Genomic DNA, 17,946 nt, shown 5'->3' with positions numbered 1-17,946 from the left:
TGATCGATATCAAGTACCTGAATAATATACCTTTTGTTGGTCCGTACTCGTGTTTACAATGTGGTATAATACTTACGGTGGGCGACTCCTAAACAAATGATATTGGCAGCAAGATCAATCCGGAACAAGATCCAGATATACAAGCCGAGGCAGTACTTTAACAGTCTAGCGTACAAAATGCAAAGGGACGAATGAATGGTGCAGACATGTATGCTGGGTAAGTGCTTGTGTAGAGTCAAAGACAAAGAATATGCATAGGTGGCACGGAGTAATTGGTAACGAAGCGACACGGAAACTGATGCAATGTGAAACGCGAGCCTGAGAGCGTGAAAAGGTCATGATACACGAGATGCAGTGACTTTTGTTGAAAGGCCTTGTACAGCCGAAGTCTTGAATCCAAGCCTCCGCATGACGGCTAGAAGATCAGCCCTCTGCACGGGTTTAGTGAGTGAGGCGGTAAATAAGCTGCTGTCGTTCGTGTCTGCAGCGCTGTAGGCGCTAACAGCAATTATAGGTGTGTTGGAATTCCTGCCATTGGTTGTCTTGATGTATCGAGCAGCACCCTCACCATCAACTGCAAGTTGCAACAAACGTCAGGAAACAGGTACACCAGACTGAGCGCATCACGTACCGACTGGCATGTGTAAATCCATGAGAATACAATCAAATTCTACAAAAAATCAGACCATGAAACTATGACGCAGGCGCCAAGAATACTTACTGATATCACCCATGGCAACGCTCATGGCCTCTGACCCATCCGCAACCACAACGACACGGCAGCCAAGACGGATGAGAAGTGTTTCGAGTATTTTGGCGGTTATTGGGTTATCCTCGGCGAGTAGACAAGTCACCGCACGGTCGGTGGGATCGGGCCCTTTCTTCAAGTCGATCGAATAAACTGATGAAGGAGGCGTGTCGAATTGACTCGAACTTTGCCCCGCTGACGAGGGCCAATGATCAGAGCCAGAACCCTCGCCAACACTACTAGAAACGGACGCCTTGCGCAAACGGCTTGGCATCGTGTTCCTCCGCTCCACGCCATCCAGATGATTGAGCTTGAAACGCTCCAATGCTCCAAATTCAGACGGCTTGCGCGCATGACTGCTGCTACTGCTCCCAGGTGTCGACGGAGGTATACTTGCTCGTGAAGGAGATGAAGCTATGGATGAAGTGGAGGTTGAAGGTGAAGGAGGACCCTGAGTAAACGACTTCTGATCTAGAGCCGTCACTACACTAGGCGGCTTCTTGAACCTCTGCGAGGTGCTTTTCCTCCTGCTATGCGAGCCTACCGGATCGGACATGGTATGGGTCATCGGCGCCAGTTGGTCGGTCTTCAATTTGCGAATAACATCGTCATTCGCTTGTTTCAAGACCGGTAAATTCTTGAAACTGAACGACCCAAAATCGTCACTAGCAGGCGACGGAGCTGCATCGCGACTGCCCAGCAGTGGTATAGGCTGTGCTGGGGGAGGCAGGGTAAGCGACGGGCTATCCATAGGATTCGAGATAGCAATATCCTCTTCATGGAATAACTGAGGTATAGCCCCACGTGGATCGAAGTAATCGGTTGATTCAGGATCAGAAACTTGAGGAATAAATGCTGCCTCTGCAGACGTCACTTTGTCCCACTCTATGCCTTGAAAGAAGGGATGACCCTTAATTTCATCCGCGCCACCAGCCCCGAGACGAGCGGATGGGTCTATGCACATCAGCCGTTGCATGAGATCACGAGCCTCATCGGAGAATTCCACCCAGTCCTCGTGCCACTCGATGTGTCCAGAAAGGATATTCTCGAAAACCTTCTCTGGCGTCTCCGCATGGAAAGGAGGAATGCCGTATAAAAATTCGTAAGTTATGACACCAAGGGCCCACTATGCGGTAGACAGATCAGCAATGTATAAACGCACAAGCAATAATGAGGCACCAACCCAATCCACTGCAGCATCATCTCCACGAAGACCAAGAATAGTTTCTGGAGCAAGGTAATCTGGCGTACCAACAAACTTCTGCTCCCCCGGGGGCGTGTGACCACCCGAGTATGAACGTAGGTCGGTCGTCAGTTCCGTAGCAAATGATTGCAGAGGACTTTCACCAGCCCTGCTTCGGCGAGAATGATGATTATATATAGATTCGGAACCGGATTCACTTGCGTCATCTGTGGAAAGCTGATGAGGCGAAATTCCCTGTCGTGGCACCGGATGTGTTCCCTGGCTAAAATACGAACCTCCACCAATCATTTCGGTTGAAAGTAAGGGTGATGAAAGAAAGCCGGAGTCAATTGAAGGTGGTCGCGAACGCGAATCGTATCTTGTGCGATGTCGCATACCCATGCCCATGGATTCGCGCGTTTGACGACCAAGAAGACCAATCCTACTCAAACCAAAATCAGTGAGCTTCAAGTGACCGTGCTGGTCAATGAGAAGATTATCAGGCTTCAAGTCACTGCAAAGATGATGATAAGCATGCACACTCTGCACATTTGTAGAACTCACCGGTGAACAACACCACGCTGGTGGAGATATTCAAGTCCCAGTACAACTTCAGCAATGTATTGTTTCGTCCACTCTTCGGGGAGCGAGCCCAAGGACTTGATGAGAGCGGCACAATCGCCACCATTCAAATACTCCATGACCAGATACAAATTTTCCTTGCTCTGGAAAGTAAAGTACAATTTGGCGACGAACGGTGACTCGGCCTGCTTCATAAGAATCATGCGCTCCGCCTTGACATTCGTGATCTGGTTCTTCGCAATCATATCGGCCTTTTTCAGAACTTTGATAGCGTAATAGTCTCCAGTAGCCTTCTTCTTCGCGAGGAAGACGGATCCAAAGGCGCCTTTGCTGATAGGTTTGATGATATCAAAGTCTTTGATAGAAGTCGGAGTTGATCTTGATAAAGGAGCCGCAGACGATTGACGGGGGGATAGAGGGACGCTTGGCACAGAAGGACTGAGTATGGGATTCACCGTAGAATGACGGCGATGTCCGCGTCGTATAGCAGTGGGAGCATCTCGAGGGGATATACTGGGTGACAGGGGCGGGGTAACCAAAAGCCGCGGTTCCAGAAGGTTACTGGCCGATCGTCGCGTTCTAACAGTAGCATTCTCTGGTAGGGCGTCGTTGAGGTCCATGTATGGAGGCTGATCGTCGGGAGATGGTGATGCCGTGATTGGGGCGGCCAAAGCAAGAGGTGAGGATATGGATGATGGCGTGGACGACCTTGTGGGCATCTTGTTGATGATTTGCCAAATTGGAGGAGTAAATTGAGGTACAGGAGCAGTAACGGAGGCGCGACTAGCACTTGGAGTAGCGATCAACATAGGAGACGCGGAAGCCATGGGAGTGGGTTCAGACGACAGTAGCTCTTCAGATTGGTTGGTGGCACGACTGTCGTCAACCGGAGCCTCTACGTCTTCGGGAATAGGTAGAATCAATGGATCTATTCCATCGTGGTATTCGCCCTCATCTTCACTGTCGCTACTCTCACCCGCCTCAACAATCGCTAGACTCTCGGTGACTTTCTCCTCCCATTCGTGCCAGATCTTCTCGGAGTACTTGATGGTATTCTGCATCCGAACGACATTGTCAACCTTCTGCCTCATGATACGCTCCACGTCTTCAGCAAGCTGGGAGAGAGCAGCATCCTCGACAGGCGGCCGACACCATGTACGGATCTGGGACATCTTCCGCTCCGATCCTGGTGAAAGTAACCGCTGACGCTCGATTGGCTCCTTCGACTCCTCCTCCTTCAAAGAAGGCATGGAAATCTCAGAAGCAACCAGGAGAATCTCGTCAAGCGATTCCAACAACCTGCGTTGTGCCTTCTTCATGCTCAACCTCTGCATGTAGTCCCGCCGGAACAGCTGCAAGGGACTAGGGATGCTCGGCGAACTCGAGTGCGTGAAAACGGGGACACCTCTGTATTCAGGGGGCGAAGTCGAGGAAGGGGTATCCATGGCAGCCATAATATCTCGAATCGTGTTCTTGAGCTCGCCAATAGACTCGTTGCACTCGACAATCTCAGCTTCAAGCCGGTGCACTTCGACGCAGGTCTCGCTATGCTTCTCGAAGTACCACTGCGGGATTTGACACTCGCATATCCGACACAATATGGGATCCGTAGAAATCGGCTGCGCGAAGGGAAAGGGTGTCAGTGGCTCGAGTCCTGAGCGGTCGGCAAGCAGTTCTTTCGAAGGCTCCTCAACAATGGGTTCGCCTCCAGCTTCACCGGATTCCAGGACAATGGAGGGCGAAGGATAATCCCATCGTGGGGAACCTACTGGCTTGGCAACCCACATCGTGTGAGACGGTTGAGCATCCTCACGGTCGATCATGAGCATGCCTTTGCCTTCCATTTGTTGATAAAGAACGCCAGATATTGAAGCATCATGGTCGCCCTCCGGCTCGACTTGAAGTCCGAAGCGCACCTCTACAGTATGCGAATCATCCTGTTGTAGTTGGTAAGTGGCATCCCGAAAAACAGAACAATCTGCAGGGGCGAGAAGACGTGAAATTCTAGTTCCAGCAAGTTCCGATGGCTCCGTCCTAACAATACGTCAGAAAAGCCGAAAATCGCCAGATACAAGTTGCTTACCCGACAACAACTCTCCACGCATAATTGACCCAAATGAAGTGGTCGCCGTCTAAACTTAGCTCCATTACGATGTTTTGGTTCTGTGCAGTCTCCGCTTGCAGACGTAATCTTTCGGTCGCTAGGACGCGTGCAGACTCATTATGTTCAACGGCTTTCCGTGCCGGTTGTTCTGGCGAAACAGATGAGAATGAAAGATCTTTTGGAACATCATCTCTGGAACGCCGTCCCTGACTCATCGGCCTTGACAGCCGGAGTCGACTTTCATCATCGGCCGTAAGGCGTAGCTCCTCCTGACGACTGCGGGCAGTGGGTGTAGGCACGGGAGGATGCTCATCGGGTGGCTTCAGGACGAACATTAGAGGCTCGTCTTGCTCATCCTCATTATCATCGAAATTCCAGAATTGCTTTTCGGCCTCCCACCATTCGACTACACGGCTGAGACTAGCAACGGCAAGTAAGACTTGCACATACCAGTTCCGCCCATGCCAGTCTGGATGCTCATCCCACGCCTTACCAATAGTCTGTACCCGTTGAACGAGTGACTCGCAAACTTTAGGCTGGGCTGTGAGTGAGGTTGTTGACATATCGGTGACATCTGTTGCTACGCCGATGAGGTCATAGAGCGCGGCCATGATGGGATCAATAGGGTCATCCACTAGTATGCGGGAAGAGCGACGATTGATGGAAGAAGGCGGAGGAATGGCTTCGGAAAAGCTACTGTGTGTTGTGGCTGGCGGAAGTGGGGATCTAGACCGGGAGGTCGAGCGAGAACTCTGGCCGGATTTAACTGGCCGGACGGGAATGTGAACACTGCGTGAAAGTCTACGGGAAGATATACACTGAGCAGGCCATGCGGTGGGAGGCATCGCATTGGACTGCTTGCGAGAGTTGACAACGTCTGCCAGCGTGGCAGACGCAACAATAGGGCTAGGAACATGGTTACTCGAAGTCGGTGTGAAGGCAGCTGGTTTCTCCCATGCCGAATTGCTTTGCCTCCGTAAGGAAGGACTGAGGGAAGAGTTTGATGCTACAAGGAGACCGGGTGATGAGACCCGATGAGTCAGAGAGGGAACCTTTGTACTGCCGTCCTCTGGTAACGCACGTTGTCGACTATGACTTCTTTCTTGTTCAAGCTCATAGCCACTGTCAGAATAAGTATCAGCCTGCGAAGCAGGCCGAGGATCCGAAGAGTGGTACACGAAGGCCTCACGAAGAGCCTCTGCGTCACCGTACTGAGAGTCACGGTCGAAGTCCCTGTCCCGATCCCGATAGTCACGATCGATGTCGCGTTCTTGGTCACCATCGCGAAGTCTCTCTTCAAAGAAAGCGGTGATATTGTTTATCACACGACGCAATTCCTTGTCACAATCTGCCTTTGCGGTCTTGAGACGACGAGTGACATGCCGCCGAACGAAAGGCATGGAAACGGTATTTGAACCTGAACCATAGGAGGTGCTACTGTTTGACTGAGAAATAGGCTGTGGTAGCACTGACTCTGGAGCGAATACGAGGGGACTTGGGGGTTGACGACGATGAATACTGGCAAAATCAGACATATATGCCTGTCAGACAATGCCAGACCAGGGTGCTAGAAATGAGATGGGCCGCTAGGAGGTTGTGAGCGATAGTCCGACTTGGAAGTATTTAAACTGACTTGGAAGAGAGATGATGATGGTAATTAAAGGTCAAGTTAACATGAGGAAGACTTGCAGGAAATCTGGTTTTGAAGGTGTGAAAAGGAGGAATGGAGGTGAAGAGAGAGGAGCAGGATTTGTTTGAAACCAAGCTCAGCCCTTCTACAAACAGTTTAGACGGATTCAAATAACGGTCATTCACGACAATCCGCTACACTACTAATACCAATCCCACTATCAATCACACTATTATAATTTCGCTTTTTAAACGGTACTACGCCCAATCCTCGAATCGCTCTCTAGCTACGGACCTTGATACTCAGTTCAATATTAATATTAGATTATTATCGGTGACTGGGGTCTCACAGGAATCTATAGGCAATCTCCGACCCCGTGAGAATTACACCCACCTACTTGGAATTACATAATTGCCGCTCCTCCTCTGCAATTCTGCCACAACATCATACAGATCGCATGCTATCGCCTTTTCGCGCCTTTTCCCGACAGTGTTCGCACTCCAGGGCATGTTTCCCTCCTGTATCTAGATCCTTCCATTCGCCATTACAGAATGACCAGAAAAAGTTGTCAACTATCCTCGATGAGCTCTCTGAGCCAAGCGCATCTGCAGGTAAGTTACAATTTCAAGACTACCTACCTGCACCCTCTAAGTGTTTGACTCCCACTCCTATAATTAGCAAGCAACCCGAATGCACCATGGATGCAGCAGGGCGTACGCAGAAGGTTCGACCATAAACTGGTCTGTCAACCACAATATTCGTTTCATATTTGATAGCACTCATACGAAAACTCAGTTTATAAGACCTCATTACTTCTCGCATGATCACCGGTTCAAAGGCCCTCCGCCATTTTCGAAACGACCTCTCATTGGTCCTGGCAAAAAACAAGCGAAGCAACAGGACGTCTTTTACCGTTTGGGTGTCAATCCTCTACATGAGGCTTCTAATGATGTCCTCATGAGCTCTTTTGTCACCGAAATGGGAAAAATAAAACACCGCGCTGAAACTGGTCTGACCACAAAAAGTCAGCGCAGGTTAGGCAAAGCCATCCGTCGGGCGAAGATGATGGGCGTCATACCTGTGCTCAGTAGTGCAAGGCTTCCTTGGAATTAACATTACTCCACTTTTGCCTATTTATCCGCATCTACTCTTACTGATCTACCAGTACCTTTTCGTTCACCTGTTGCCTTAATCAATTTATGCAACCGGCACCAACCTTCCAGCTGAGCGACGAGTCAATTTCCTTATCGGCTGTCTCGGCAGATGCGGCCCCACAGTCTTGTGTCTGCCGCTGGAAACAAAAGACACGCGGCTGATCATTCGCTTGCGGTGGTAGGATGGCCCCTGCCTCACGGCGGAATTTATACTCGCATCACTGCTGGTGAGGAGTTCACACTGGAACTGTACCGCGTCAATGAGCCTATACCCTGCTTTGACAGCAGTTGATTGTACTAGTGACGTCCACATACCGTCATCCTTACATAGTGGTTTGCTGTGACAAACTACCCGTATATACGTACCCGCACCACTACTTTGTTTGTATATCTAAACAGAGAACCCGATGGAATCTCGCCAGCGCCCGAACCGACCTGACGAGCCCAACTGACCCACAATGCCTGCGATAGACGAAGTGCACTCAAAGTTTGTCTTCTTGTCCCTGAACGCCACTCGGTGTCGAGGGTCTCACTGTCAGAGTGCACTTGCCATTCAGAAATAGCTCTATGATCTGAAAGTCCAAGACCTTCTGGTGGAACTTAATTTCACATCGCCGCGATGGGTAAGACATGATGCACTGTCATCAAGCGCTACACAGCCATGTGACAATTTCAAAAGCTCTTCTCTGTGGAGCCGTTCTCGACTTTGGACTCTTGGCTGCCTTCTTCATCACGCAGAACTCCGCGAGTTAACTGCGAGCCTGATATGCTTCTGAATGACACCCATGGGAATGCAAAAGAAGTCCGACGAAAGAGAATCTATAGTTCGGCCAGCAACATCGTACCCAGGTTCTGCACCACTTGGTCCCCGATTGCTTTTTCCACCGATTCTTCTAAATGTCGCTTTGGATCTTGTTTCCCCACATGCCGTGTCTTCAGCTTTTCCGCAGATAACGTTGATTCCTCTTGCACGGATTTGTTGTACGCCTCGGACAGCGTGAGCATAGACTTCAGGGACGAAGGTTGTCAGTATTAGAAAGTCGACGAATATGGGTAGCTGACCTTAATAGCCTTCTCATTGCTCTCCTTGTGTGAACAAAAGTCACGCAACTTCAAACCTTCTGTCCAGTTTCTCTTGTGCAGGTTCATCAACATTGATTGTTCAAGCTCCGTCTTGCGGTAATTCACGGCGATTGAATAATAGTGCCTATTCAATCCGTGCACGAGTGCCTGAATTGATGGCTTGTTGATGAGACCAATGTTGGACGTCGTTTGTCGCGGTTCACGCCCAATAATAACAGTTTGAGGGTTGATTAATCTGAATGCATCAATGACGACTTTCCCTTTGACGGACTGAATAGGATCGATGACAACAGCAACACAGCGGTTCTGCATGCGTTCAAACGACTGTAGGAGGAGATCAATTGCGAATGCATGTCAGACGCGAGACGGCGTACTTCTTGTGTGTTGATATCAACACTCGAAAGCCAGCATCCGAACCCTGGATGCGAGTGGTACCACCCTACCACCATTTCCGGTCTGAAAGCACATGTACATCAGCGCACTGCTAAGTCAAGGCAGATGTTCCATTCACCGTCCTGTCTGTTTCAACATGTCGAGCATCTTAGTTTGGAAGACGTGATCGACTGATTCAACGGTCACGGTGGTACCAGACTGTGGCATGGCAAAGACATCCACAACTTGCACGGTATATTCATCGACAAACTCTCCGAGCATGAGACCCATAACCTCCATAGGAACGCCAGCTCGGCCATGTTTCAACATCTGACAAATAATAAGCATAACTCTGGCGGTCCCTGTAAACGCCTCACCTTTAATAGTGCCAGAGATGATATGTGAATGACTTCTCCGCTGCACCGATCATGAGGCAACACATTAATCAATTCACAAGCAGAACTCACCTATCAGGTACTGCCGAATCTGACGCAGGACCCCGCATTCCACGAAGCTGACCACCCATCATTTCTGCGAGACCTTCCATGCCTTCCATGTTCAATTAAGTGAAAGAAATGGCTTGGCTCCTGCTTTCGCTGACGCGTCTCGCGAGTCTATTTGGTTGTGTTTGACGACAGCCTCAGAAATTAACACACGCAAACAATATGGCTCAAAGATCGGTTCAGTTCGCGTCTAAAGGACTAGGACCGACAGGTTGGCTAGGTCGAGGTCGAAAGTATTAACAGTCCCACGGCCTCATGCCCACCAGCGAATTGTCGCAGGCTCTGAATCCTTTCTTTGCACAACCAAGGCCCAGGTCTTCAAACACTCAGAATCAGTCCGTTCAGCCAAGCCAAGCACATGAATCACATCACAGCGAGCTTGAGCTTGCCATCTCGGAGCCCCAGAGGCCCCTTGCGGCATCAACGACGCCTCCTCAGTAGGTAATGTCAATTTTTCTTAATCAAGCTGATGGTCGTCCAGGAATCCTGCCATTCGTCCTGGCAATGCATCATCCAGTGGAGCTCACCCATTCCAGATAGTAATGAACTACTTAAATTCAGCACGGGAGTCGCAAGAAATAGAGCAAAAACGAAGACTCGCATGGGAACAAGAACAGGAGGCCAAGTACACACTACGGCAGGCGGAAATGGAGCGTCGAATGGTCGAGATGCAACAAGAGCTCAGTGTGCTCAAAGCGAAAATAGCTTTTGGGACTCCGAAAGCTCCGGCAGCTTCACCCTCAGTGCAGACGCCTTCCGTAGCGGATCAACATTCCACGCCAATAACCTCGCCCGCGTTGTCCTATTCTTCGACAATCGTAGGGTATCGTGCATCGCCCGATCCTGGACAAGCCGCACCACCTTCTGTCTTGCGTCACACGTCAACTTCATCTGACGTAGAGCCGCCTGCTGGCTCTCCTTCTGTTGGCAGCACTGCAAGCCCAGCCCACGCCTCACCCCTTCTTTCTAGGCCCGCGCGGTTTATCAACGTTGATCCCTCATCCTCCCGGCAGGGCAGCTCATCTAATCCACGCAAGAGACCGATGCTTAATACCACGAGCGATGAGGATGATAGCGAGAGCTCTGAGTATTCATTAGTAGAACGACCCATAAAACGAAAGAATCATCATGACACTCGCTGTCTTACCATCCAGGTAAGCCCAGCACCAAAATCCCCATTTCAATGCTAATAACTAAATTAAGCATGCTATGCGCAGCCATCTTTTGCGCGTCATGGAAATCAAGGACGACAAACTCCTTCCTGATGCCCACACCGAAGGTATTGTGCTTGGTCCCAACGATCCTGTCCGTTTCGTCTGGGAAAAGACACCTAAACAATCTGTCCACAATGGACGAATGAAAGAGCGTGTGCTACATGACCTCAGGGCCCATCGCCAACTGTACAAACACGTTCCCGATAAGGATTTCAACAAAAAATCTCTGGAATCCGTTTTCGACCAGGCATTCGTTACATTCAGACAGAAGTTCAGAGCCCAACGGGATGCCTCTGTCGCATTAAACCAGAAACAGCGAGAAGATGTCAAGGCAATGCGATCCAGAAGATTGAGCCGTAAGAAGACGGTGAGGTTGTCCGTTCCGCCAGCCAGGAAAATCCGATAATTGACTAGATCCATTCTAGAAACTGAGCAATCGCTCAGACGCTCGAAATAAAATTGAAGCCTTCGAACATGTTGTATTTGATGGCGCGCTACAAGTGGAATGTATGTCTTCCGAGGAATCCGAAACTGAGGAGGATATGGTCGTTGGTTCTCGTACGACTTCACTACGTGTTCGGGGTTTCCCTTGGCGCAGCACCCGGTTAGTGCGCTTTTTCGACATACTGGACGATTATGACAAAGCGGATGGCTCACAAAAGCCGCGGAGAGGCATCGGAAGGAGAGAACGATTTCATGGTTTGCCAAAAGAAGGTCTCATTCTCCCACCTAAAGGCGTAGCCACTTGGATGATCAGCAAACGTTGGATAAGTGTGATGCAGGCGTCTCACTTGGAGGTGTTGAGTAGTTTGAAGGATATTGTTCTGGATCCCGTTGGCTTTGATTGGAGTCAGTTTCATGCGCTTGGCGAGGAGAGCGAGGACGAGGGGAGACTCGACATGGCACGACACCATGATATGATGATTGCGCAGAATGGTTTACACTTTACTCATCCCGATGATGGCACGGCTATCAGTGCTGTTTCTTCCCTGCATAATGCTCTGGTACATACCCAATAGGCTCAAATGTGAAGGTGATAGCTGTCCTGTGTCATGTACAGAGGTTAATACATGTCAAGCGAAACGTTGAAATTTTAATCATGCATCCTCGATTCATTCAATTTTTAGCTATGTAGTATACTGACTATGATAGTTCATAATCAGGGGCTTATACCATTCCGGGGAGTTTCTCACAGTCTACACGTTTCAACTTGTGGCCGCGGGCGTCCAGCTCCAACTTCACCTTCAATGATGTACCTTCCTCAACTTATGTCTATCTAATTCATCGCCCGACTACTCTTTCAATCATTGAGCGGCTCCCAGGACTTACTTTTATTCAGATGCACCTCTTCACCCCCAATCACGTTTCCTTAATTGCTGCCTGTTATCCTTCTTCATCTGCATTGGCTTCTTCTGGTCCTGAATATCGCCCGAATGCTCAGGAGCTCTCCAAACTCACATACTATGCTGCTAACCGCCCAGGAAAAATAAACAAGCTTGGAAGTGAACTGGAAAAACGTGTCAAGGCCGGATGTCATAAGGCTCAGTATGGAAACACTCGAGCTAGAGCGTACGTCCTAGGAAGCCTGAAAAGTTTCTTGCAGATCTTTATAATTATCAACCAGATCCTTACTTATCACACTTTCTGTCTTGCGCGCGCTGGCGGTAGAATGTCGACGCGATATATCCTTATTATCCCCGGCTTTGGTCGCGTGCCTCAAGGTCACGCTGGATTCACTCTCTTCTGACCTCGAAGTAGTAGCACGAGCAGCCAGCGTGGTTAGTGCTAGGCCTACTCGTTTTATTCAGGCAGAACTCACTCAGGTTACAGTTTACTGCGTGGTGCACTTTCACCGACGGTCATGTCATTGAAGCGGATTCTAACTTGGCACGAGATTACCTCGCTGTATTACGGCGATTTGCCCAGCTATCCACCGCCGACGTCAAGTCGGTCGATCACGAGCTAAGAAACAGGCGAGTCTTCTACTTCTCCATTTCAGGCGAGTCATTTATTGGTTTGCTCAGGACTCGTCTAGTCGGATTGGCTGCTCTTACAGGCGCTGTGAATTCAGAGGCCCTTTATTGCTCTTCCAATCAGTACGAGCCCCAAGTATCGACCATATCTCGCGCATTGCTTTTTCATGTCATGAATGCGGAGCTGTCTGTCCTCGACGAGTGGTAAGTCTTTGTTCTATATATAGGGAGAACATGCATCTTATTTTGAGTCAAGTGCGGAGGCTATCAAAAGCAACGCTACTTCGATATATCTTGCAGAATTCCGTTCTCGTCCTGTCATTGAAAGGCGTGCTGCCTCCATCCATGCACACGTAGACGGGGAGAGCGGTCCATCTTCCTCCGATGTTCTAAATACATCGTTAAGAGCACTACAACACATGATACAACACTCTAATGGCGCTCAAATGGGGCTCTTGATGCAGGCTACATTTGAAGGCCTAGGCGATCTTAAAGTTTGGGAGAAACTCGACCAAAGTCGGTGGCTAGCTCAAAAGGCGTGTGAATGGGCCCAATACCAGTATCGCTATGCAGTGCCTACTCGATTGGTCGAACAGCTCCTTTTGATCCAGGATTCATCGATATGCACAGCCCAACATAGAGCCTTAGCTACCATGGTCCCCGCGGTCTTCACGTCCCCCGTACCTCTCGTCAATTTGTCCACATCAGATATCATCTCAAACCTTATCACTTTGGTCCTACGGCGTGTGTCGATCGATCCTCAGGACGCCCTCCTACCGTCGCTCGTGGAATGTATATCCTCTTTGGGCGCCCACATCTACTATTCCGATCAGATTCAAGACCTTGCTAGCGAGCTTGTCAGCCGCCTTGTAACCATTGAGATGCAAGGTGTTACCGGTCGTGACAAAGAACCTGGTGACCGTAGGCGAAGTCAGGCTATCAGGTGTCTCCTTGCAGGTCTTTTAGGTCTCATGCGTGCTGCTGATGGCTCACAAGTGGTGTCGGATGATAAAAATATTCCCCAGAATATCCCCTCACCCTCCATTGCACAGAACAATGACCCTTTGCAAAGACCTCCTTCTCACCTTTCCCGACGGACAAGGGTATCCGGAGAAGTATGGTACGAGACCCTGAGTCTTCTCTGCGATGGCGACTACTCGGTACGGAGCGATTATGCCCATACTCTTGTTGATTATTTGCGCAAAGAGATTCCAAAACGTGGGGACACGACGGATGAAAATGGAGTCAGACGTTCTCGCCCTCTCGTTGAGGGTAGCCCGACGCACCAAGCGCACAGCATTGGCATTCTTCTATATGGCGACTCGGCAACGCGATCGCTCCATGCTACGCATGCTTATCTTTTCATACTGGCGACAACTTCATCTCTTGGCATTTCATTCAATTCAACTCCTTCGCCTGCCCACTCCACAAGCGGTGACATCCCTTCTATTGGTGTCACAGCCCCTACTCAGAATGACTCAGGCCCCGTCAATGGACATAGCACTGACCCCCAAGGCTCTTCCCCTGCCCGGAGATCACCAGGGCTTCTTGCCCGAACACGTAAAAGTTCGAACGCACAGCGCTTGTTGGAGAGCGTACCTGAGAAGGTCTCGGCAGCTGCTTCGGCGTCCCTGTCAGACTATGCGCTGATCTTGTATGTACTGTCTGCTATCCACGAGGAAGTTCCAACTCGCGGCCTTCTTGTTGGTCTCCCTATGCTCATGGCGCTCCACGGAACCACCGAAGTTGAAGACGGGACGAATGAGGCTTCTAAGCAGCGAGTGAAGGCGATACAAGAGTTGCTGGCTCGCGTTTGGCTTGTGCTCGGTCGTGTCTGGGAATGCACGGAGTTGGTAGACCTCGCTGAAAAGGTCAATCACTTTAAATGTTCTTCCCTCTTCTCGGAGAGATTGTTGATCAACGAAATCAGGCTTTGTCAACAATGGAAGCGGCACCGACACTGCCTTCTCTCCCAGAGTTCATTCCTGGCGTCCTACGACCAGCACAGAGAGAAGTTAGCTTCCCCCCTATGGGGGCAGAAGAAGCAGTAGGGCCATGGTCAAACGTCAATGCCGAAGAGGCACTGGCAATATTAGTGTCCTCTAAGTCTGTTCAAGAAGCAACAGGACTTGACCGTCAAGCGTTACTTCGCCGTTGTTCGGCAAAATGGACGGTTGACATGGCTTTCAGAGACGGCAAGGCGAACTGTTTATTGTAGGTTATCTTACTTATCTGAAACCCTAGCAGCGGATAGACCGAGCAACCACAGGATGATGGAAGGTGGTTCACCGTTGTTAAAGTTATCACCTGCTCTTATGGCTATCGAGAACCTCTCGTTACAAAGTCTGACACGGTCGGTCCGTGGAGTAGGTGTGACTGATTTACGCGACGCGCTTGAAGGACGTGCAGGAGCATCCAACCCAGCTCTTGTCAGGCGACCTTCTGTATCTACCCTTGAATGCTCGCCTTCTCTGGATCTTCGCTCCAGCCCACTTGGGTTAACGCGAAGTCGGTCTAGACCCAAGAAGCGTGCTGTCACAAGTAGTGCGGGTGAAGTAAGGGACGTTTTGAATAGGTTGGGAATTGGCAAACAGAACGGAAGTAGCTTGTTGAAGGCTTCCTTCCAGTGAGTTGTCCAAACCAGATTTACACGTACGTGCCCTTAAACTGATCATGTGCTGCACCAGATCACCTGCTTGATCTTCTACGCTATCAGTATGAGGCACCACCATTCCTTTCTCGTTAGTTTCCGGTTGCATTTCCTTCTGATTCGTCTATCCATCATGATCTGTCGCATCGTATTTGATCACATGTTACTTATCCATCGGATCCCGCAAAAATGGACTTTCCACGGCAAATGATTAGGATCGTTCGATATTATCTTTTACCAATTCGTCTACTTTGAGCAATGGACACTATTCGGCGTCGAGCCTCTTCTTCTTTCTCTGCCCAGTAAGCTATTTCCTTCTGAGATTTGGGGTGCGTACTCAAATGGGTCCCTTTCTGGACAAGAGAAGGCCCTTAGAAAACAACTTTGAACAGGCTGGGAAACAACCTACGTTTAGTCCCTGCAAAAGAACCTCATACATTGCCGACTGTTTGGTAGCTTTAGCAACGTCGTCGTTGATGTTCTCCGTGTGGCGAGCGATCAATTTTGTGAGCTCCTGTCGAAGGCGAAGGAGGCTGTGTAAATACTGTGAGCGCAATTGAAGAGAATGGAAAACTGAGTGGTCACTTGGAAAAAATCATGGTCTCTTCTTCCTGATCAGTCAGAATGACGAAGGAATTAAACATCACAACGTATTTGTTGCAAATCTGCGTTATGTAAGGTTAGCCTGGCAGATAACCGCATCAGAGAAACCTACATTTGCAACAGACGCGTCCGTGGTTGACACAGCTCTGTTGAAATAGCTACTTGTTCCACCTTCCGCAAGCTTCCTCAAAGTATCACAATGTTCCGACATAATTTTCTGGAACGCGGGCCACAGCTGCAACCGCATGGTAAACAAAAAGTTTTCCAGGGGCGGGCAGTCCCTCTTCTGCACTTCAGTAATTACAGCCTCCGTGAGTCGGATCATCGTGAGTAGTGGCACGGCCGGCGGCATGGGTTCAAGAACGGTGGTCACAAAAGTCTGGGTATTGTTGGTTCTTCGGAAATACGAAGGGGACATAGAATGCCGTACCTTGCAATATTCTAGAACGGGATCTAGGATTTGTTTCCAAATGGCATCCAACGGCGCACGCTCAGCCTTGTCCATAAGACCGGGTCGTGCTGTCACATCACAAGTTCCGTTCCCGTTACCGCCGAAGGTTCTTGAGACGTGCGTACCAATTTCAGAACCAGCATTGGACCTCCTATCGTCAAAACCAACATCAGGAGACAAAAGCGTGGCAGTGGGTGAGAATAGGGCGCTGTTGGTTTCCATCGCGGGAGGGGGCGCAAAGGACTCAGAGCGGAAGAAGGCGGCGATGAACGCATATTCTGCGGTGGTATTATCCATCAACACCAGAAAAAGGGATCTGAGAATTGCTTCGATAGATTCTTCCTACGCAGGTTGCCTCAAAATAGGTATGGTATCAAAGTGCGACGGCATGGGACTCACGTGAGTCTTGTCATCTGCCATATAGGCGAGGATGACGCTTGGCCCATCTATCTTTGCGTATGCAAGACGATCTTGATCTAGGTAGGGTCCACCGTTGTCTCCGTTTCGTGAGATAATGGGCTCAGGTTTCTCGGGGGTCCTTGCCTGACGCTTTTGTTAGTGACTGCATCCAGACATAAATAACATAAACACCTTGATCCATCCTAGGCTGCGTACATAACGACGAAAACCAGTCTCGTAGTATGTACGAGCTGTACTAGTGTAAGCCTTTTGAATCTCGCCGGCAACGTTCGGCGCCTGCCGTTGGAGGAATGCATATAATGCTCTGTACTTCACAAAGATCGAAGTCTGCATAACTTGCATGTTCGTCGTGACACTTGTTCGTATGGGCTGTAGCAATGCGAGAAAGAAAGTCCGTAATTTCGTAGCTGCCTTGATTAAATATTGGGACAAACATGAAAAAAAAACGGACAGCAATAAATTTACGCACTACTATACGAAGCCCCTCTGCAACGTCTCCAAGATCCCTGGCAGCTTTGACACGAGAACGAACTTTCAAAAGACCCAACCGTCGTTCAAAGTCAGTGATAGTCGCTATCCAAGGCTCCCCAACATCTGTGTCCAAGATGGTAATTGCAAGTGACGGAGGTATAGCGAGGTCCGACAGAAGACTTGAAAGTGGTTTCTCTATTCTCTGGAGTCACGACATTAGATCATCATCCTGTCCATTTCGGTTATGCACCTACGCGTCGACTCTTCAGCCTGTTGTCGATGTCTTTGCTCCTTTCCTGTAACTCTGATATCTGACCGGATACAGAAGAAAGGTCCTTTTGAAACGTGGACAGAAATGATTCCAGAGAATCCAGAAGATTTACGCTTGTCTGAAGCGTTGAACAACTTAGAAAGCGAGTGGCGTTCTAGTAGGCAGCGTACGTACCTCGACCTGTTCATGTAGGTCGACAAAATCCTTCGCTTGATCATAATCTGCATTTACTCATCAACCCGCTTCCAGCGGCCATCATAAGCCACGAGTACTCACAAAACAGACTTTGTTGTCCAACCTCAGACGCAGACTTGGTGCCTCGAGTCATAACACCTGTTTCACCTGAAGCAAATAAGTCACTGAAATGGAATGTCTGCAGGAACCTACCATTCATCGTGTGGAGAAAGCTGTTTTAAACCTAAAGCGATTAACTACTTAACTTGAAGTAGTAGAAGCGATCATTGCACTGCTACAAGTAGCATACCTTATCAGGCACACCTCCGAATTGAGTTCGCTTATATATGCGCACGCACC

General features: G+C 49.4%; 6 protein-coding genes across 6 annotated transcripts; 3 read left to right on the top strand and 3 right to left on the bottom strand.

The window, feature by feature from the left end:
• Nucleotides 1-335: 335 nt before the first annotated feature.
• Nucleotides 336-6,152, bottom strand: BJ212DRAFT_1481334 (RIM15, signal transduction response regulator; the record flags this gene model as incomplete). The annotated part of the gene is made up of 6 exons (XM_041340239.1): nt 336-574; nt 632-670; nt 722-1,874; nt 1,932-2,445; nt 2,496-4,547; nt 4,597-6,152. 6 exons carry the CDS (start codon nt 6,150-6,152, stop codon nt 336-338), a joined length of 5,553 nt encoding a protein of 1,850 aa, XP_041192488.1.
• A 518-nt stretch (nt 6,153-6,670) lies between these two features.
• On the top strand, nt 6,671-7,860 carry BJ212DRAFT_1357230 (uncharacterized protein). Its single transcript, XM_041335758.1, has 3 exons — nt 6,671-6,858; nt 6,926-6,987; nt 7,043-7,860. The coding sequence occupies exons 1-3, from the start codon at nt 6,705-6,707 to the stop codon at nt 7,358-7,360; spliced, it is 534 nt and encodes a 177-aa protein (XP_041192487.1). The 5' UTR covers nt 6,671-6,704; the 3' UTR covers nt 7,361-7,860.
• On the bottom strand, nt 7,861-9,509 carry BJ212DRAFT_1357228 (JAB1/Mov34/MPN/PAD-1 ubiquitin protease-domain-containing protein). Its single transcript, XM_041335757.1, has 6 exons — nt 9,324-9,509; nt 9,234-9,273; nt 8,996-9,186; nt 8,859-8,940; nt 8,464-8,808; nt 7,861-8,409 (listed from the first exon to the last, which is right to left on the bottom strand). Exons 1-6 carry the CDS (start codon nt 9,410-9,412, stop codon nt 8,221-8,223), a joined length of 936 nt encoding a protein of 311 aa, XP_041192486.1. The 5' UTR covers nt 9,413-9,509; the 3' UTR covers nt 7,861-8,220.
• Nucleotides 9,510-9,536: 27 nt separating this feature from the next.
• BJ212DRAFT_1357225 (uncharacterized protein) lies at nt 9,537-11,755 on the top strand. The gene is made up of 4 exons (XM_041335756.1): nt 9,537-9,796; nt 9,841-10,513; nt 10,563-10,940; nt 10,999-11,755. The coding sequence occupies exons 1-4, from the start codon at nt 9,615-9,617 to the stop codon at nt 11,590-11,592; spliced, it is 1,827 nt and encodes a 608-aa protein (XP_041192485.1). The 5' UTR covers nt 9,537-9,614; the 3' UTR covers nt 11,593-11,755.
• A 48-nt stretch (nt 11,756-11,803) lies between these two features.
• Nucleotides 11,804-15,410, top strand: BJ212DRAFT_1357221 (uncharacterized protein). The gene is made up of 8 exons (XM_041335755.1): nt 11,804-12,142; nt 12,198-12,351; nt 12,404-12,546; nt 12,598-12,750; nt 12,803-14,417; nt 14,477-14,741; nt 14,791-15,172; nt 15,234-15,410. Exons 1-8 carry the CDS (start codon nt 11,913-11,915, stop codon nt 15,244-15,246), a joined length of 2,955 nt encoding a protein of 984 aa, XP_041192484.1. The 5' UTR covers nt 11,804-11,912; the 3' UTR covers nt 15,247-15,410.
• Nucleotides 15,411-17,892, bottom strand: BJ212DRAFT_1357216 (Vps52-domain-containing protein). Its single transcript, XM_041335754.1, has 12 exons — nt 17,800-17,892; nt 17,689-17,754; nt 17,587-17,633; nt 17,396-17,530; nt 17,140-17,343; nt 16,842-17,081; nt 16,650-16,793; nt 16,230-16,592; nt 15,912-16,178; nt 15,782-15,861; nt 15,606-15,729; nt 15,411-15,549 (listed from the first exon to the last, which is right to left on the bottom strand). The coding sequence occupies exons 1-12, from the start codon at nt 17,804-17,806 to the stop codon at nt 15,424-15,426; spliced, it is 1,803 nt and encodes a 600-aa protein (XP_041192483.1). The 5' UTR covers nt 17,807-17,892; the 3' UTR covers nt 15,411-15,423.
• Nucleotides 17,893-17,946: the final 54 nt, after the last annotated feature.

The sequence above is a fragment of the Suillus subaureus genome (genome assembly GCF_016647635.1).
Source record: "Suillus subaureus strain MN1 chromosome Unknown BJ212scaffold_18, whole genome shotgun sequence".
Taxonomy (NCBI): Eukaryota; Fungi; Basidiomycota; class Agaricomycetes; order Boletales; family Suillaceae; genus Suillus; species Suillus subaureus.
The sequence above is the reverse complement of the archived record's forward strand: the minus strand, read 5'-3'. Positions and strand labels throughout refer to the sequence as shown.